The sequence below is a fragment of the Brachyhypopomus gauderio genome, chromosome 18 (genome assembly GCF_052324685.1).
Source record: "Brachyhypopomus gauderio isolate BG-103 chromosome 18, BGAUD_0.2, whole genome shotgun sequence".
Lineage (NCBI taxonomy): Eukaryota > Metazoa > Chordata > Actinopteri > Gymnotiformes > Hypopomidae > Brachyhypopomus > Brachyhypopomus gauderio.
Window position 1 is genome coordinate 14,655,911 of NC_135228.1, and position 21,452 is coordinate 14,677,362.

General features: G+C 39.3%; 1 protein-coding gene and 1 long non-coding RNA gene across 2 annotated transcripts; one reads left to right on the forward strand and one right to left on the reverse strand.

Annotated features, from left to right (window-relative positions):
• Window positions 1-1,162: 1,162 nt before the first annotated feature.
• On the reverse strand, window positions 1,163-13,009 carry LOC143481689 (uncharacterized). The gene is made up of 9 exons (XR_013122051.1): window positions 12,926-13,009; window positions 3,988-4,183; window positions 3,740-3,887; window positions 2,710-3,578; window positions 2,315-2,482; window positions 2,190-2,234; window positions 1,581-1,722; window positions 1,432-1,491; window positions 1,163-1,259 (listed from the first exon to the last, which is right to left on the reverse strand). It is a non-coding gene; the product is annotated as an uncharacterized LOC143481689 (long non-coding RNA).
• On the forward strand, window positions 12,464-16,815 carry stx5al (syntaxin 5A, like). Its single transcript, XM_076979791.1, has 11 exons — window positions 12,464-12,588; window positions 12,951-13,170; window positions 13,436-13,506; window positions 13,662-13,717; window positions 13,806-13,876; window positions 13,962-14,078; window positions 14,189-14,245; window positions 14,474-14,552; window positions 14,636-14,733; window positions 14,911-15,032; window positions 15,158-16,815. Exons 2-11 carry the CDS (start codon window positions 12,967-12,969, stop codon window positions 15,315-15,317), a joined length of 1,035 nt encoding a protein of 344 aa, XP_076835906.1. The 5' UTR covers window positions 12,464-12,588; window positions 12,951-12,966; the 3' UTR covers window positions 15,318-16,815.
• The last annotated feature ends 4,637 nt before the right edge of the window (window positions 16,816-21,452 follow it).

The window sequence follows — 21,452 nt, forward strand, 5'->3', positions numbered from 1 at the left end:
TTCCATCTCTGCCATCTGTTTGCCATAAAACACAAAACAATAGCTACAATGCCTACGGTCCCTGATACAATTATATGTTTAGTAAACAAACAGACATAAAAGAGGAGTGAAAAATAATTTTTTTTTAATAAGCCTACCCAGTATCAAAAGTGCAGAGGAACTGACTAGCTCCCAAAATTTGAAGTTTGCCCAATTGGAATATTCTTTAGCTTTTTTTGGCTCAACTGGTAAATTTAATTTTTGCTTTGTAAAGGATATTTTACAAAGCAGAATGTCTTAGTAAGCTGAATAATGCAAGCCCTGGACATGTCAGAGTTCCTGCATCGTGAAATATATTTATTTATACACAAAATCAAATCAAATCAAATCAAATCAAAGTTTATTTGTATAGCGCTTTTCACAACACATGTCACAAAGCGCTTTACAGGATTTAAAAGGTTAACAATACTATGGGCCCAGAACCCTAATGAGCAAGCCAAAGGCGACAGTGGCGAGGAAAAACTCCCTATGATGGTGGGGAATAGGAAGAAACCTCGGGAGAACCAAGACTCAAAAGGGAACCCATCCTCCATTGGGCGGCCCGTTAACACACAAATTACACAAAATACAGACAAATACACAAGCCACACACAAATCACACAATCAGACTAAGTAAAGGTAAAAATGAAAGTTCTGGGTTTTGATATTGTCATTGTAAATGTCTGTTGATGAACGCCAGGCTTTCATTCCATGTCGGAGCAGCGATGCTGGTATTGTAGGCTCCGACTGCAGTGTTACTCTCCAGGTGAACCTTGGAGAAAAGATACGAGATGTAGTAAATATGTAACAAATTAATCAAAGGCCAAACTAAACAGATGAGTCTTTAATCGAGTTTTAAACATTGAGACTGTGTCTGAAATAAAGTGCAAGTGAACACTGGCTAGAGGGAATAGCTAGAGTGGTACAATCACACAATGCAGTTATGCCATTATCAATGAAAAATTAGGCTTTAGAAAACACATGTAGATCGAAGTGTGTTTAGTGGTTTTATTCACAAAATTTTGGATAGAATGACTGCACTTTACCAACCAAAACTATTTTTTACAGTACACGTCTTTGCTTCATGAACACCTCTCCAGTACAACTGGTTAATTCTAACCAATCAAGCTTGACTTACAGTGCATACAAATACCCCACAGTTGTCAGAATCTTGCTGGTGCCACTGTGTTGGGTATTCCACTGTCCACTCTTTCAACTGCCAAACATCCTGAAAAACATGTCTAGAGGGGAGGGGGGGGGGGGGTAGTAAAAAAGAGACAGCACTCTTTCAACAAACATCCTGTGAGAGTAAGAGTGAGAGAAAAAAGCATTATGTTTAAATTAAAAATTAATATCATTCATAAAGAACTTGTAAATTTTGTAAATCTGTAAATCCATATCCTTTGTCACAACCTCCTTGTACTTGTTCAGTGAATCATATATGCGAATCTTCTTTAAGTGTCCACAAAACACCTGTTAAATTAAATATCCCATTGGTTGCATATTAAGCCATTTACAGCAGATTGTACAACTCCACGTAGAGTAGAATGTCTTGCACTAACCCAAAGAATGAAGTGGTTTCCTGACTCAGGGGATAAATGACCCACAATGTGAGGAAACATCACAGTACTGTCTGGTTGAAGATTCTATTTGTGTAGAGTACAGCAGGTCCAGTCAATAATTGATCCATTTTATGCTGGTACACTGAAAAAAATAAAGCATTGGCTCAATGTAATAAAATTGAATTAATCAATCACACAAACTTTTTTTCATTGACTCAATCTAAAAAACTAAATTCATTTAGTCAGGTCACGTTGAGGACCCCGGCCCCTCCCTTTTGGGCGTGTTTACGTTGTCCACATGTATCGTCTGCGTCTGTGGATCTTCGTGGTTGTGGTTACGTCTTGTGATAATCTGTCTCACCTGTGGCTCGTCTCGTAATCACGTGGGGCTCATGTGGTTTGTCTATTTAATGTGCGCTCGTGCAGTGTCCTGTGCTCATCGTTGTCTAAAGTTTACACGTATCTGTGAGTGTTGCATGTTCTTTGTGCGCTTTGCACGCTATATGTAAAATAAAACTAAAGTGACGTCCGTCATAAGGAGGATTCTGTGTCTCGTCCTTCGTCGACCCACGAATGTCACAGTAAAGATATTTGTATCAGAATACTCACATTTTTGTTTGTTGATGCAATCTGTGCAACTCTGGCATTTACAGCCTATATTGAAGAGGATAAGTACATTTTATACACTGAACATTAATGAGAACATATTTCTTAATTAAAAATAGCAAACTTACATCATCTGTTAGCCAAGGTGTAGGTAGTTGCATATCCTCTGTTTCTTCAATAAGGTATTCAGGGGGACATATTGAATGGAGGTCTTTGACACTGGCATAACACAGTTCAAACTGCAGTAGGGACCGTGTTGTACACTTCACGTCCGAGTATATTTCTGAAAGTTTCTCCTGTGGGAGGTGGGGGCACAATAGACATGATATTTAGTTAGTCCATTTCAATCACTGTACTTTGGTTAGAATTGTGTTAGTATCTTGAAAGAAAAATTAAAAGAATAAGCAAAACAATATTTTTACAGCACAGTTTGCTAGTATTTACCAGGGGTCTCTAATCTAAGGAGTCTTGATAATTAGATAAAACCACAATTTCAATTTAAAACCAGCCAAAATCTGCTTACCCTGTTTATTTTCAAGAAACTTTGATTCATCTGATGCACTTCTGAGCCGTTGTTAACAGTTTTCTTCAAATGTTTTTTCTTCAAGAGTTTTCTTGTCTGTGGAAATGTTTGTACATTATTGTGACTATTGGCATATGTGCAAAGTAGTCTCCATTTTTACCAGTATGTAGTATCAAACTTGCCTGCACCAAAAAGATTGAGTCTCCCATCACTTCCAACTTCTGCAGATCCATGAGTCTGTCTCAACATTTTGTTCATGAATGATGTGTTTACTCTCTGATTATGCAAATGAAATACCAATCTGAGAAGGAACATGAAGTGAAAATCCTTGAGTTGGCACAAGAAGTAACGAGAATTTCCAAGCTCTCTGTTAAGTTGCTCTGCCACAGAGGAATTTATAAGCCCCATGATCTCCGGATGAAGGTCCAGACTCCTTAGCTTTTCATGGCTTCTCTTCTGGTTTGTCTGATGAAAACGGTCATACAGAGAGTAATGGTCAGCTGTTCCAGTTACAGGGTGAGGTCTCTGCAGCACATCTTCATTGTCATCAGTAGGAGTGCTTTGCAAGGGTCTCCCTTGTTTTAAATGTTTCAGCCAAGGCAAATGAATCTCAAGCTCTTTTGAACTAGCTTTTGCCAAGTTTTCTTCTGTTGCATCACAGAGTTTACCATCAAAGGGTTGAAAACACCTTTGTCTGGTTCGATTGTTTGCATGTTTTGCCACCTGCCCAGCTATGTCAGAGATATAAATTGTTGGTGGATTCTTGAAACTCAACAATGCATCCACGTGATCTCTGGCTGATTCTTGCCACCAGAGTGGTGAAGAATAATACACAACAGAGTGAGGACAGTCAACATGCAGAACTCCACCTAATCCAAAATATGTAGTGAATTAGTCATAAAGAACAGTTAAAGTACAGTTATTGCCAAGATGCACAGTGCACACACACACACACACACACACACACACACACACACACACACAATAAAATACATATGCATACATACACACACGGATACAATATAATTACCTCCTGTTTTTTGTAGTTTGATAAACATTTTGGGGTAGACTTCTTTATACAGCAGGAGTTCCTCAAGACGATTAATCATGTCTGAGATTGAGCCTTCAGGTGACACACCAAGCTCAATGCATGCTGAGGTCAGCTCACTTTTGGAATGCTAAAAATTAAACAAAACCAATAACAGTTTTGAGTCAGTTTCTTGCTTTAGACCTGTCCATATAAACTTAGACAATGTCATGATAAATAATTAAGATAACCTTCTTGGACTTTTGAGCACGGTGTCCTCCAAAGAAGAGGAATGTTTCGTTATTGAGGAGTCATTTAGACGCTTTGAAAATCCTTTAAGAACCTCAGTTTTGGGCACCGTCACTCCTGTTCTACATGACTCACTAATCCATAAGGCAAATGCAGAATATGATAGTTCACTAGAGTAAGGATTCTTCTCCTTTGCCCCTAAACAAAGGGTAACAATGAAGGGAATAGACAACAGTTGTTAAATAAAACAGACATGTCTGGATGTATATAGGTTGTCATTTAGACAAGTTATACAAAGATGAGCAAGACCTGCAGAAGAAATAAAAAACTGATGCAGACAGACACACACACTGCCCCCACGGGACCACCACAGAGCAGATATTACATGGGGGTGGATCATTTTAATTCCTTACTTAAACTTCCAATGAAAAACGTAACATGTCATTTTAGAATTAGAATAGATTTGTGAATATCAAACTCTGAGTTATTGAGAAATGAGAAATTCATGGGACATTTTTTGGACTTACAGTTTTAGGATCTTTAAAGAAAGTATTAATTTAATCAAGTGTGGGAGCAAAAATCTACAGCAGGAGTCACCAATCTTATCCTGTGTTGCTGCAAATTTTCATTACAACAGGTGGATCACCTCATCAATTAATTATTAATTTATTTATTCAAACAAACTACCTAATCAATTGGAATCAGATCAGATGCTGTTTGATTGAATGAAAACTTGCAGCCATACTGGTCCTATGTAGACAAGACTTATGACCATAACTGGCAATTTAGTAGAAGAGGGTTGATGGCTGTTGATAATTTTTTCTGTTATGAAAAAAAGAAATTAATGTATACCTTCAGTGCAGAAGTCATCATTGAATACAGAGGAATGCTCAGAATTACTTTGTTTATTAAAATTGTGAAATCCTGATGTGTAGTCATGAAACCTGACTGGGGTTTTACACACTATGCAATTCTTCTCATAGACATGAACACCTGTAATTGAAGAGATTAACTTAAATACAGTAGTTAGTTACTAAAATAATCTGGTCAGCAGCAGAAGACAGAATAAGCCGACCATTGCTTAGGTTATAACTAGGTGAGCTTCAGTCCTGGAGGGCCAGAGTACACAATTTGATGATTTGCTTACTCTAAACCACACAACTGTTAACAACTGCACATGCTGTTTATTTCCACGATAATTTGTGCTAAAAACAGGAGGTTTTTCCAAGACAGAACTAAATAACCCGATGACCGTGATGATTACACGGTGACGCCCGAGAACCAGAACTATACTGCTAGTTCTACCCATTTTTATTGTTCAGCCTTGCAACCCTAAAATGATATTTAAATGTCATGAAATTATATTAATCATTTTAGAAAAACAGTAAATGCACAAACCTTTTTTTCACTGAAAGCAGATAATAAACGGTTGCATTTGTTGTGACAAGTCTTGGCTCTGATAGACCAGGTAGTGGATGGCCTGGGCATTATGGACATACTGTCTCCGTTGGTTCAAACGTGCCAAGCACAGGTCTAGAGTGATTCTTGAGATCCTGGGGCAAGTTCTCAGGGATTCGTTTACTTTCCCAAAAGTACTGGGTCATGGCAATGATTTGATCTGATGTGGGACAATTCACGTTTTCACCATTAGATTCTGTGTCGCTGCCATGGTCAGAGAGGCCTTCTGCATTAGACTTTGTGCTTTCCATCAGTAATTCTTCCCTCTCCTGGTAAAGGCACCACATAGAGAGTCATATGTGAACACAGAGGCTTGTCTTTTTGTCTTTACTGCAACAATACCACAGCCCTGTTCTTTTGTCAAAAGTTACCCTGGTTCGTCCGAAAAGACACCAAGTAGCTCTTGTTCCAGTAAATACTGAAAAGTATATGTATCTAGAGCAGTGGTTCCCAACCTTTTTTCCTTGGAGCCCCTCCTACTCAAGTCCAAAAAAAGCCAGGCCCCCCCAGCCTAACCCCAGCCTATATAAACATGTCAAAAGAATAAAGGGATTAGAAATTAACATTTATTTATAACAATAAAGAATAAAGGGCAACAAGTGTAGCATTTACAACAGGTGTACAATGAAAAAAAAAAACATCTGAACTTCAAAACTGTGTCATTACAGGGTTGCCAACTCTCACGCATTGAGCGTGAGACACACGCATTTGACCGTCTTCACACGCTCTCACGCCACACTTCCGATATCTCACGCCGAAAAAAAAATCCAGTTTATTTACCTCTGATCCACATCTATGATTCAATTAGTTACTAGTTCGCTCTGGCGCCAACCACTGGCGATCGATCGATCGCGATATAACACTTAATTCGTGTCCATTTTTGAACAATTTACTTTTGCTATCCCCCCGTCAACAACTTACGTTCGTTACGTACAAAATTTCCCCACTTCAAATCTGTTCATTTATAAACTAATGGGCACCTTGGGCTTGCATACCTTTGACCAGGGATGTGATGTTTGGTTTGATGGTTGTGACAGCCAGTCTAAAGTCCTGATGAACATCGAGTCTGTTTTTACCAGAGCGCTGAAAGCTGACTCCGACAGGTACGTAGTACGTAGTAAATGGGAGAATAACTTTTCCTATTGCGTGGGTCCAACACCCATCCTTCTCTGGATAAATACTCATCGATGTCAGCGAAGCGGCTTTGAATCTCGTCTCGCAGAAGGCTCATATGGCGCGTAAACTCGTTTACGATGTCGTTTTAATTTGCTCGGCTTCATGCTGTCATTAGCTAGCTTCTCACCACAAATGACACATTCTGGTTTAGTTTTGTCCTGTCCCTCCATAAGGCCATCAAGGTATTGCCTTTCTTTTTTTATGAGGAGGAGGACTCGTACACATTTACGTTTCTCAGCCATATTTAGTGCTGCTGGCAGAAAGTGCGTGTCTGCGTGATGCGGTGCGCTGAGTTTCAGAGGTGAAAAAGTTGCTTGTCATAAATAGCTAAATATTATTTAATTGTGGACCTGAATGTTTCATTTAATTGATAAACATTGCAGTAGAAGAGAATTCAATGTGTGTATAAAAAATGCTCAAAAATATTTTATAACCTCAAAGCAGCTAGAGCTCCGCGGACCCCCTGTGGGGGGCGCGGACCCCAGGTTGGGAACCAAGGGCCTACAGGATATACAGATGGTACCTGCATTCTGGAGTGTGCATTAAGCAACTTCCTGGCAGCTAATAGAAGTGGTATGGAGTGTATTGTCTTAATGCCTTATGACCAAGAACTAGCATGTGTACCAAAAGCAATTTAGAAAGAAACCAAAATCCCAACACCATATGATGATGGTTGTGTTGGACTTTGACCACCATCCCTCAATTTCACCATCAAGACACTTCTTTATTCTGGTACCTAGGCCTTGAAATGAACTTTCACTGGCTGTTCAAACAAAAACAAAAGACTAATCTTAAATATGTACTTAATTTTTTTCCACACGTTTTCCACACTGGCCCAAATGTATTCTTAACAATAAATCTATTGACCTATCTTTTGTTACGTGAGGATATGTACTTGATAGAGATTATAAAGCACGTCTGTAAGTCGCTGTTCATAAGGTTATGGACCAAATGTTGTATATGGGATAGATATTTGATGGGCATGATCATATGTGTTTACAATAGTGTGCTGAATGCATCATGAGTCTTCTGCCTACTTGAATCAAACTAGGTTTGGATCAAAACTGCTCTGACTGAAATTAAATGGACATTTTCCCTATCCTTTTCAATTCCTAGCAATCCACTGAAATTAACTGTGACCCCTACAAGTCTACCAAAGGTACTTTGTTTTACACAACATTTTGACTTTTATATAATGCATCAGTGCTGTACAGTACATATAAGTATGCCATGGCTTCTGAAAGAACTGGGACATTTTGGTTAGTTTACAGAGCACTCTTCCTAACGCTGGTAAACAAGTAATCCAATTGCAAGATTGGAACTGGATATTGCTTGCCAAATAGAACCATCAACTGCGATTCAGACTAGATTAGACTTGTGGAATTTCAGCTCTGTAAACATGTTAATTCGGTCTGAGTTATAAAGTGTGATGTAAAGTGACCTTCAAGTGTTCTCCTCCTCCTCCTTCACAAGGGTTTGATTATGTGCTGTGTCGAAGTGTATGCCAACCGCGAGAAACTTTAGTCGAAGTCTGGCATGAATTCCCAGAGGAGAGGCACAATGTCATCTGTCCTTGTTCTGTTCCTGTGAAACGCTGTGGGGGCTTCTGTGGAGATGAAGCTTTACTCTGTGTGGCTGTAGAAAACCACACTGTGATGGTGCAGGTATGAGAGACAGAGCATATCCCCTGGTATTTATTTTGAATTACATTAATCCAGATAAAACACTGCTTAAGTGTGAATACTCAAAATACTGAGTATTCAAAGACTGAATACTCATCCTTAACATTTTTTCATTGATCATTGGTCCAATTCCTTAACAGGTGAAGCGCGTTTATTCTAAAGAGATAATTGAGCTACCATTTGTAGAGCACAGTGACTGCAGTTGCAGATAATAAAACACTTTTTTTTAAGAAAGAATTACAGTAGTACACTTAAACTGAACATTTTTGTGCAATGTTCATTACAAATGAAGAGTCTCAACTGATGATTCATGTGATTATGAAATATTTCCACTGTATTCATGAATTGTGTTTCTTCTACTTTTTTGCAGATTTAGGGGAAATCTGACTGATTCCACTGTTTGATGAATCACGGGTTGTGTTTGTCCATCCACACATTTTGAAAGAATTGTTTAAACATTGAATAGTTAGAACCTGAACTTTCATATGCTTTCTAATGAGGTTTCAAAAATATTTAAATACTTTAGTATGAAAAGTTATACAAATCAGTCAGTGGCCTAAAGTCATAAATGTATTGAAATATAGCCTATGTCCGATGTTTACATTCCATGTTTATATGTCATATGTTCAGATATCATGTTTTTCTTTTGCCATGTATACCATATGCCATGCAACGTGGCTGTAAGAGTTCTGACCCGCAGGAGAAAGAGAGATCATATTACACCTGCACTCCACTCACTGCACTGGTTACCTGTCAGCTTTAGAATAGATTTTAAGGTTCTAGTCATGGTTTTTAAATGTCTTCATGGTCTTGCCCCTCTTTACCTGAGTGAAATGATGGTTAGATATGTTCCAGTCAGGTCTCTCAGGTCTTCAAATAGTAATCTACTGGTGATTCCTAAAAGCCGATTAAAGATTGGTGAGGGTGCTTTTAGCCACTATGGCCCAAAGCTCTGGAATTCTCTTCCTGAAGAGCTCAGAGGCATTTCATCCCTGCATAGTTTTAAGAGCAGTCTCAAAACATTCCTGTTTAGATCCGCTTTTAGTTAAGAAACTCTATCTTAATAGTTTTATCTTATTTACTTTACTTTTTATTATCTTATTTACTTTACTTTTTATGTTATTTTTATCTTTAATTTCTTTTAACATTTTCTTTTTGTCTTTTTGTCTTATCTCCTTTTAATGTTTCTTTTTATTTATACTGTAAAGCACTTTGAGTTACATGTATGTATGAAAGGTGCTATACAAATAAAGATTATTATATGTTTACGTGTAACAGCACTTGTTTATTGCCATATGTTTACGTGTAACAGCACTTGTTTATTGCCATATGTTTACATGTAACAGCACTTGTTTATTGCCATATGTTTAAGTGTAACAGCACTTGTTTATTGCTGCCTACACAGATTGTTTTGCGGTTTCCTTTCTTCTAAACGTTTCAACACCTGTTACATTTTTCTGTCTTTATTTTTTAGAGGAATGTTCATGTATTAATAATATGAATGTAACATTACCACATTAGGTGAGGACGTTCTTTTTAAAATCAAAATATTTCATAGTTTAGCTGCTTTTTGAATGACCCTTGAATTTAAACAATGCATAAAACTTGCTATGTAGGTTATGTGTAAAATGCTATGAAATAGCAATGGCTATCTGATCGGCAACTGCTTTGCTAAGCTAGTGCCCTAGAGGTGCACCCCTAGAGGTGCACCCCTAGAGCTGCACCCCTAGAGCTACACCTCTAGAGCTGCAACCCTAGAGCTGCACCCCTAGAGCTGCACCCCTAGAGCTAGAGCTGCACCCCTAATTCATGAAGAAGGCATATTTCATCACTTGCACGGTAATGAAATTGCTGCATGCACTTTGTAATGTGGAATGTGATCTTAATGTGTAAATGTTATGACTCCAGATTGGATTTTACCCTGGTACTCTTATCCATCAAGTATAACTGCTTGAGAAGTGGAGCATCCTTCTTTTTAACAGTATTTCAGTCATGATTTCTTAAGTGATGTCTGAATTAGATAAAAGTTCAGAGACCTCAAGCAAAATGAGTGTCATCAACTGTTTCAAGGAAACAGTGTTATGCTGGCACAATTAAAAGCCTGTTTGGGAATTTTGACATTCAAGAAACAATAAATATATAGGCTAAATATAGTGATAAATATAGGCTGCTTCTAGCCTATATGGCCAGAATAATTTGAGCCTTGGAGTAAAGGAATACAGAATTGAAATGTACTATGGATAGTATTATGGATCCATTGTCTCAAAATGTAAAGATTAATGTTTAAATTAACATTATTTTCCATATCGTTTTTAACTAAACATTGTCGTGAACTAAAATGTCAAGAATCTTTGTTATTTTTAAGGATCTTAGGCTAATTATTAGGTTTCCACTGAATTAAAAAAACTCAGGTCAAACCACATGCAGAGATTAGACATTAGATAGAGTTCTGCAGTTCACCTCTGCATGCTGGATATGTGGATATAATCTTTAGTGATGGCAACCCATTCTTTCCTAATCAGTGGTTGGAGTTGGTCAGTTAATATGAACAATTACATATGCTTATGCTTATCATTATAAGTTCATATTTCGTAAAACACCAGTTTGCTCTCAATGGCTAGCTAATTTAATCAATTATATAATGTGATTTTTAATGTTTACATAAATCATGGACACATAAGTCGATCCACCAAACGTCTGATTTCTTTGTTTTTGGGAAGCTGGAGTCTAAATAAACTGCCATCCCCTGTCTTAATAATAAAACAGTAAAAACTATTTACTGCATTACAAAAGCTATTTTGACTTAGTGCAAAAAATTCAATTTTAAAGCTGGTAAGCTTCCAAGGGATATAACTCTGACACGTTTTTTTATGCTAACAGCTGTTTTACGTAGGATATATACTTAAATACAACAATACACCCAAACCCCAAAGAACCATAGGAAAAAATCTCGTTAGATTAATTAATTAATCTGACACACTACTGTACTGTATTTACATCAGTGGTTCCCAAACTTTTTCTGCCGTGCCCCCCTTTAGTAGATGAGAATATTTTTGCGCCCCCCCCCCCCCTCCCTAATGACTAGGGATGCACCAATTCACGTTTTTCACTTCCGATACCCATTCATATCTATCTGAGGCTTGGTATCGGCCGATACTGATCCGATACCGATCTGATAAAACAGTGCTGAATCGACTTAAAACATTTTTTTTTAAACACAGACATACTGAATTACAAGTTTATTGAAAACTCTGCACCAGTATAGCACACTTAAACACACATAAAACATGTAAAAACAGCACAACTTGCATTTGTTCAGTCAGGGCAATTATGAATATAACATTGAATGTAAAATAAATAATACCAAAGAACCTGAAACTTACAAAAACAATAGGTTCACAACTTTGGTCAAACATGAAAAAAATAAACTGCAAGAAACCTTTGAAATGGTTCAAGAATTCTAAATATCATTTAAAATAAATAAGGAGATGAAATAAGAGAAACAGCAATACCTATGCGGCTAGTTTGCTAGCGTTGACATCACGCAGAGCACAAAGCATGTAACGGCCAGAAATATGTGTACTGTCTCTTTAAGGGAGCGAGTTGAGCGCGCGTATGGAATATTGTTGTTATTTAGCTTTCTGCCGTAGAAAACCACTGCTCTTTATTTTATCTTTATTTTATTTCTGTAAGTAACGCATTCAATGAGCTTTGGACAACTCACCAGTTCATGTATGAACAGTCAAGTAATGATGGAGCCCAGGTTTATTTTGGTTAACCAGCACATAAACGGACTAAGTGGAATAGCACCAGCGCGAGCACGAGTGAGTGATTCACCTCTTCTCTGTGTGCTTCGTGTTTCACTCGCCTGTTAACTGTCCAAGTTTTCTGTCCGTGTCGGAGTGTAACTCCGAAAAGCGTTACAAGCATAGAATTAGACTGAATAGATCTGTTTTAATGGATCGGTCACATTGTCACTGATACCCGATCTAGAATTTTTTCAGATATTAATATCGGAATCGGTGCATCCCTAATATTGACACATGTGCACGTTTTACTTTCAAGCTCCGCGCCCCCCCTGCAATAGCTCCGCGCCCCACCTAGGGGGCGCGCCCCCCACTTTGGGAACCACTGATTTACATCTTGAGCAAATTCATTCTGACACGAACCTCTAAGAAGACGTGGCGGTGACGTCGGCGTTCCGGAGTAAGACCCGGATGATCGCAGTTCTCGACGCTCCACGGTCCAAAACTAAAACTCAAAGTACCTGGAGCGGCGGGCTACCCGGTAACTGACTCGTTCTCGCATTCATATACGTGTTATAACTGTTCTGTTATGTGTCGTGTCCACGGTGGTATCGGACGTGTGTGCTGTTATTTTTGTTTAGCGAAAACCGGTTAAGGAAGTCAGCAGTGTAGCTAGCTATGTAGCTAGCCTGTTTATGATTGAGATGTTTTGCATTAAGCTGTACGTAGGTCGATAGCTAGCGAGATAGCTCATTCAGTTAGTGTGGTATGTTAGCATTAAAGCTAACTAGCTGAGGCGTTTCTCTGTCGTCTGTCTGAATGGAAGTTGTTATGGCAGTTGGGGAGCTATTTCACTAACCCAGTTCTGTATTTGTTACCTGTTGCCTTCTTTCCACTTCTCAGGGAATGTGCTGGATCCATGAACACTCGTCGGCGCCACGGTCCTAGGGGAAGCCAGGAGGGGGTGTACACTGGGCCTTCACAGACCCAGTCCCAGCTGGTGCCACCGCTGGAAGCCCCCCTGGCCGTGTCCCTGGTTCCCCCTGTAGACACCAGCACTATGTCCTGCCGAGACCGCACCAGTGAGTTTCAGTCTGTGTGCAAGTCCCTACAAGGTAGACAGGTGAGTGGTGCCAAACTCACTTAAACTTACAGCATGCTTATGTTTTGTAGATTTTTTTCTTCTTTTTCATATGGCATACATGAAAGCATACAACAATGTATTGTAGATCTTGCTAGCAGCCAATTGGTGGTTCAGCATTATGCATGTAGTTCATTATGGATGGAATCTCATTTCACATCACATGATGAAGAAGAAAACCACACAGAGTATGAGAAGCTTTTTGCAATGTTCTGTCCTTTTACATTTTTTATCTGCTTTAATCCAGAATGGCGAACAGGCCATTAAATCTGTTCCCAGTGTAGTCAAGCAACGGAGTGACTTCACGCTCATGGCAAAGTGAGTGTGATAGATTTGCCCAAACTCATTCATTCTTACATTGATTCCCAAATCATTAATGTAGCTCAGTTCCTCATCTATTTTAAGTTCTTCATTTTTGTTTATTTTGGCCATGTGACCGATTGAAACTTCACTTTGTCTTGGGTCTCTTGCAGGCGGATTGGTAGGGACCTTAGCAACACTTTCGCCAAGTTGGAAAAGCTAACAATACGCAAGTATCTGCTCGTTGTAAGCTGCACACCTAACAAAACTGCAAATGCTGTGTTGATGTTCATAATGTCTTCCGCCTCCGATCACAGTTGCCAAGAGAAAATCCCTCTTTGATGACAAAGCAGTAGAGATTGACGAGTTGACATATATTGTGAAACAGGTAAAGGGTGTTGTGTGTAAGGCATGTGCAGATCAATGATCCTCCTTTGACTGCGGCTTGTTAAGCTTACCTCTGTCTTGCTTAGGATATTAACAGCCTGAATAAACAGATTGCTGAGCTGCAGCATCTGGTTCGTTCTAGAAACAGTCACACCAGCAGACATCTCCACACACATTCCAATACCATCGTCGTTTCACTTCAGGTATGGCATGCTTCCAGACATTTTCAGAACTAAATGAGCTGGATAAAGACACTAAATGTTTCTGTTTCTGAAACTGAAGTGACATGGTGCCTTTCCTCGCTGTTTTTTAGTCTAAATTGGCATCAATGTCAAGTGACTTCAAGTCCGTTCTGGAGGTCAGGACAGAGGTAAATCTTTTTGACACAAACAATTGTGGAAAGTTAGCAGCACCTCAGAGGCATGTCTTGTAATTCACTACTGTTTAGCAGTTTAAAGATTCCCCACAAGGTGGAGCTATTGGCCCTCAAGTAGGTGTGCTATACACCGTATGCTTTGCACCAGTGACGCTGTGTTGTTTTAATGGCCATTACATTTGCGGTGGTACAGACCGAGTTTTCACTGCTTTCCATTTATAGAATCTGAAGCAGCAGCGAAGCAGACAAGAGCAGTTCTCTCAGTCCCCTGCCTCCGCCCCCTCCTTCCACAGCGGCCTGAGTGAGACCCTTAGCCTCTCTGTAGTGAATACACGTGTGTGGATATGTGCTGCTATCACTGGCCCTTCTTTATTTCAAAAACAGGCAATTCAGTGTTGATGCAAGATGATTCCAATAAGGCGGACGTCTCCATAGACATGGACCTCCGTTCCAGCCATCAGATGCAGCTCATCAACGAGAAGGTCATTTGTGTATTGGGCTTGACAGATATACAAATGCCTCTATTTTTACTGTACATCTACAAAAAGATTCGGTTGTACTGCCTTGTACGAGTTGCAAATTCTGTGAGTGCTCAGCTTCTAATCTTATAAAAGTGGTTCATTACTAAGTAACTGAGATATATATACTTTTCTTTTCAGGACTCTTTCATTGAGGACCGTGCAAACACTATGCAGAACATAGAGTCTACCATTGTGGAGCTGGGGTCTATTTTTCAGCAGCTGGCCCACATGGTAAAAGAGCAGGAGGAGACAGTTCAGAGGTAATAGAAACAAACATCAGGAAGTAAGACGTAATTAGACCTAATCTGTTATCAGTATGCAGCTACTTCAGCTGATTATAGGCATTTCCTACTGTTCTTATTCCTGTAAACCCCATGTGTCCCAGAATCGATGCCAATGTTGAAGACACTCAGCTCAACGTGGACCTCGCTCATACCGAAATCCTGAAGTACTTCCAGTCGGTCTCCAACAACCGCTGGCTGCTCATCAAAATCTTCCTCATCCTCATCATTTTCTTTTTTGTGTTCGTGGTCTTCATGGCTTGAAGGGTCAGCACGCATGTTTGGATGCAGGATTTGGAAGCCCTTTAGGAAAGGCCATGTCTGCTCGGGAAGACATGAAGATTTGGGGACATTTAAAAAATGTAAAACAGCGAAATGGAGACAGTGTGAACACCACATTGCTCAGATATTCATTCTCTGTCTCTGTGAAACTTGTATTGCTGAGTGCTTTACACTCAGAGGCAAACTTTGTCCTTAAATAATGTGATTTGTTTCTTCTAGAAGAAGGTTGTTCCTTGGAGCATTAGCAGTGTTATTTGGTTGTACTAAAGTGACATGATAATACTGTGAGAACCTCATTATATATGTGGCCAAAATAATTGAGTTTTAGATTTGGAGATGTTTTAGATATCAAAAAGAAATTCCATCCTATTGGCATTTTTAGTTCAGAAGAGGACCTCTTACAACAGGTGCTTAGAGGGCTTGTTTCATTCGTCCTTTTAATGGTTCACTGGTAGTAGGCTGTTGAATAATACATGAATGGCCTGAAACTGCCATTTAATTCTCTCAGGATTGGTTACACTGGGATTCAGTGGCCACATTGAGATTCAGACAATGAACCAGACTGGGGAAATTCTTTAGTTGATGTCCCAGTTTTACTAGTTACATATCTAAGCTGTTGGCACACAGTCATGCTTAATGTATGTTCAGTACACAGTCTCTAATGTTAAACTATCCCATTAGAGTGAAAGATTTGGTAGCATGAAACCATCAGGAAAAGATTCAGGAAACTTTGACCTTAATATTGTGCCCTAAGGTATTTACAAAAAGATGATGATTGGTCTTGATCTTTGATGGACTTAAAGAAGAGGGAGTCATATGACACTATAGCAGAAGCCACCTGAAAACATTACACCGATATCTGTGAAACGTGGGACGGTTGCCATACTGCACAGAAAACATCCACCGTCACTAAAATCATGAAAAGAGCAGAATAGATGTACACTTGTTAATGACAAGCAAGGTTTGAGCATTTAAGGAATGCAACATACTGTTCAATCTAACATTCCACTTCTTAAAATGTAGGTGTATTATGAACTGAGAGGAATGGAAACACATAATGGGGCACCTGACACCTAGGGATTCTTAATGGTGCAACTTTCAGCATTCATTTCCTATGTTACCTTAATTTGGCCATGTAAATAGTCTAGTTGTGCTTTAAGAGAGCATCTACTCTGTCTTACAGCTACGTTCCTTAATGTTGCAATTTATCACTTCAAAAGCACTCTTGGGTCCTTGATACTTGGGAACTGTTGGTCAGTATCTGTCTACAGATTGTCAGCTGTGGACCTTTTTTTGCTGCCAAAGTTTTTCTCTCAAAGTTCTAAGGAATAAACCACATTGTTTGATTTGGTCCCAGCAATACTGTTAATTAAGCATTGATTAATATTCAAAATTATTTATGTAAGAACTTAATCTTTATTGGCCACTTTGTCATATGTGACTGTAGGTTATATAATTAAAACACTGTATCTAGCATTGATACCATTTCTACAGTCATCAGAGTCCACAAGTAAAAACTGATAATGTGCATATTTTTACATGCTGTTTTTGAATGTTTTCAGGACAAGTTATTTTTTTCTCCAGTGTACACTCACTGGCCACTTTATTAGGTACACCTGTCCAACTGCTCATTAATGAAAATGTCGAATCAGCCAATCACATGGCAGCAACTCAATGCACTTAGGCATGTAGACATGGCCAAGACAATCTGCTGCAGTTCAAACCGAACATCAGAATGAGGAAGAAAGGTGATTTAAGTGACTTTGAATGTGGCATGAATGTTGGTGCCAGACAGGCTGGTCTGAGTATTTCAGAAACTGCTGATCTACAGGGATTTTCACGCACAACCATCTCTAGGGTTTACAGAGAATGGTCAGAAAAAGAGAAAATATCCAGAAAGCGGCAGTTCTGTGGGCACAAATGCCTTGTTGATGCCAGAGGTCAGAGGAGAATGACCAAACTGGATTGAGCTGATAGAACGGCAACAGTAACTCAAATAACAGAGGCATGCAGAAGAGCATCTCTGAACACACAACACATCGAACCTTGAGGTGGGCTACAGTAGCAGAAGACCATACAGGGTGCTACTCCTGTGCGCTAAGAACAGGAAACTGAGGCTACAATTTGCACAGACTTACCAAAATTGAGCAATAGAAGATTGGGAAAACGTTACCTGGTCTGATAAGTCGATTTTTTCTATGACATTCGGATGCTAGGGTCAGAATTTGGCATCAACAACATGAAAGCATGGATCCATCTTGCCTTGTATCAACAGTTCAGGCTGGTGGTGATGGTTCAATGGTGTGGGGGATATTTTCTTGGCACACTTTGTGCCCATTAGTACCAATTGAGCATCATGTCAATGCCACAGCTCATCGTTGCTGACCATGTCCATCCCTTTATGACCACAGTGTAGCCATCTTCCGATGGCTCCTTCCAGCAGGATAACGCGCCATGTTATAAAGCGCGAATCATCTCAGACTGGTTTCTTGAACACAACACTGTACTTGAATGGCCTCCACAGTCACCAGATCTCATTCCAATAGAGCATCTTTGTGATGTGGTGGAACGGGAGATTCACATCATGGATGTGCAGCTGACAAATCTGCAGCAACTGCGTGATGCTATCATGTCAATATGGACCAGACTCTCTGAGGAATGTTTCCAGTACCTTGTTGAATCTATGCCACGAAGGATTAAGGCAGTTCTGGAGGCAAAAGGGGGCCAACCCGGTACTAGCAAGGTGTACCTAATAAAGTGGCCGGTGAGTGTGTTTGCCATTGTGTATATAACGAAAAGACCCCCTCTATCTTGCCACACTACTGCTGGACACTGAAGCCAAATGTAGTCAAATATCACATTTTAGAAGTACGTTTGTATTTTAAGTGTAATAACATGCTTATTTATGAATAAGTAATATCTAAATAACGCATAATTTATGTCCTTGTCACCTAAAAAATTGTCAAATTCAGCGTAAAAAAATACGATGAGGTCCACCTATGTTCGTTTGGGAGAAAAGTACGGTAAAAGTGTTTGGTTGCCCAGTGTAATGGGAAGCAGCTGAGTGCCACGGCGCCCTGCAGACTCACAGACATTCTAGATGATCGTGTTAGGTGAACCCATCTAGGGCATTAAGTGAGTGGTCAGGTCAAAACATCTGTGGTTTTATGAAGTAAATACTGTCAAGAAATTAAATTAAAGCACATGTAAAGGTGCATTTTAAACAATGTTGAAAGGAGCTCTTTGAGCATCTGTTATTTGAATTATATTGCTAAATTGTAGTTTTGAAACACTTCATATGGTACTGTTTGTTTTTGCAGTGACAGATGAGTTGTATGTGGATTCTGTACTTTTTTTTGTTTAGTACTTGTAATTAGCACAAGACTTGTAAGTAATAATAATAGATAGCCACCAGTATACCAGTAGGTATTAATGAAATACAATCACAAATCAGATGGAATTGAGTGGTCTATAATTTTATAATTTAAAATATGAAATTTTAAGTTTCTGTTATGCTAGAATCATGTTTGCAGTATGTTTGCAAGCTTTGGATCATTAGGCTAATATTTGGCTTATATTCCTATAGATTTAATTGTTAAAAATGATGAACATATTGTGGTATATTTAATCTTTCAAATTTTAACAATTGACCTATCCACTTCTTTTAAAACAACCAGTTACTGAATAGCTCTTACTAGACCCCTGTTTTTTATATACTCATATCAGCTTGTGCTCCACAGGTATTCCTGGATCATTCATGAGTCATTTTGACATTGTGTTTTTCAATAAATCAGCACAGAGTCTTTCTATGGATTCATGTCTTTCGTCCACAGACGTGTTCAGAGCCTCAGGTTGTCCTCACTCGTGTTTCCATCTTTGGGCTCGTGCTCTCTACTGAACAGAACTCAGGCAGTGTGTCTCTGACCTGGTCCACTGATGGCAATGTGTCTTATCTTTCCTAATGTGGTGCTGGTGTGGGAAGAGACCAGGTAAAAAGTCTTGACTAAGCAGGGACAGTGATGCAGCTGTGGTACCTATGTCACCTCTGGTTCCGGCTTCATCACCTCCCTTCTGAACCTGCAGAGGGTGTGGTGAGATTCCAAGGTAGGTTGGGGGTCCTGAGACGCTAAAGGCCAACATGGTCATTCCTGCTGCAGTTATTGTGTCTTCCACACAGAATAATCGGGTTTATCTTTGTCGATGGGTGAACCACCTGTGAACGAAGGGCCTGCACTGAGGGGGAGGGAACTTTTTGCTCTTAACAGGTGTGAGATTGCATGCTGGCTTCTGGTGCTGAGCGTTGCCTGCAGCTCTCTACTGCCCTCTCCTGACCGAGGTGTCAGATACACATCAGCATGTTGGTCAGCATCTGCTCAGGCAACTGCTGACTAAGCAGTTGAGGTGAATGCCGTGGACCAAGAGAACGTCTTTACTTGGATACAGTCAAAACAATGACCTGAAACCTGAAATTGTATGATGTTTAACAACTATTATTGTAATTGTGTTGATTTACTACAGCAATATTCCTAAATCCAAGTTTGTTTACAGTAATAAAATATGCAACCTTTAAAAAAGCATGTAAATCTGTATATGTACCTATATCAAGTATATTCACTATTGAATAATTACCATTAATAACAAAATTTAAGACCAAAAACTGGAATTCAGGCCCAAGGTGAAGACTTGTTTGGATATAAAAATGTAAAGATTGTGACGGGCAGGGTGAGCGATATAAAATGGAAGCGATCACACCAAGTCTCAGGGAAAAATTATGGTTTAATAGAAAAGTGCGCAAACCAAAAACCCGTGACGTAGATCCTAATGAAGGATATAATGACCAGCGGTCAACTGGTATAAAGACAAGACATATATAGACAAACAAATGATCCTCAGGTGAGACGGATCACGGGCTCCTCCCACCTGAGGGACACACACAACGTAACAATACAAACAACAACAACAGCCGCTGTGGACGGAGGCGACCGGTAGGGGGTCGCCTCACCGTGTCAAAGATAGAATGTGAAGAAGGCCAGTTCAAATATAAAAATGTTAAGAAAGCCTGTTTAAATAAAAGATAGAATGTAAAAAAGATCAGTTTAAATTAAAAAATCATAGTTTGTAACAAATGGTAAAATCAGCATTCATTTTAGTACTTCACTGATTCACACAAAATGCTTGGCTATGCTTACATAACAGTAATGTCATCTAAAAGACCAAAAAGGAAACAACCACTGGACCTAGATACAAGGTGCCAGAGATAAATTTAGTACCAGGCCACATCATTTCATGAAACCTTGCAAAAATGCAATGCAAGTTTCTTGGGATTCCTTCCTGTGCTTATGAAATGAGCCATAGGTGTTTACAAGTTGTGAAGTGATGGTACTTGTCTGTTCTGCATGACTATCTTAGCACGTCATACCTCCCAACCAATGCTAATGGGTTGGGGATGAATGCTAATCCCCTGTTATAAAATGTACTGTAAGCTTACATTTTAATGCTTCAGCACTTTGGCCTTCTGCACTGATCCAGGCAAATGGTTTTTCTACAGTGGACCCACAATGTTTGTGAGGACTGTATAATATAGAACTTTATAATATTAAAGTATAATTTAAAAGTTTCTTGTCTCAGCTGTTCCTGAAAAGCAATTTTTGCTTTTCATGGAAAATGAAAATAAAGAAAATAAGATGAAACTGTTTCTATTCACCCCACAGCCACACCAGATGAGAATATAACGGTATATATAACTACGAGAGAAGAGTGGGTTACGTCCTGGCCAAACTGCACTAACGTCCTTAACGCTTCTATCATGTGGAGGAAACTTGAGATAAAAGTACAACATGAATTTCAGTGCTGCTTCATATTTGTCTTAATTCTTCAAACTTCCCTCTCCTCGTCTTCTCTCCTCCTGTATCTGCTCTTGTGTTAAAAGCCTGTTGGAGGCGCTGCGATTAGATTAATGTGTAATGTAAGATTTCCTTGGTGTATTGATCAAGTGCAGGAGAGTGCTTCTCTTCTAAAGGTGTCTCCCCGACTGCTGAGGCTCAGACCCCACCTTCCCTCTGCCGGCTCACCGAACCGTGACATATCTTAAAGAGAAGGTTTTGCAGGGAGCAGTTG

Excerpts from the sequence above, each read along its gene's own strand:
- stx5al (XM_076979791.1), top strand. The coding sequence starts at position 12,967 with ATGAACACTCGTCGGCGCCACGGTCCTAGGGGAAGCCAGGAGGGGGTG. Across the intron at positions 13,171-13,435 it reads AGTCCCTACAAGGTAGACAG|AATGGCGAACAGGCCATTAA; the intron begins GTGAGTGGTGCC and ends GCTTTAATCCAG. Across the intron at positions 14,553-14,635 it reads CTCCTTCCACAGCGGCCTGA|GCAATTCAGTGTTGATGCAA; the intron begins GTGAGACCCTTA and ends TTTCAAAAACAG.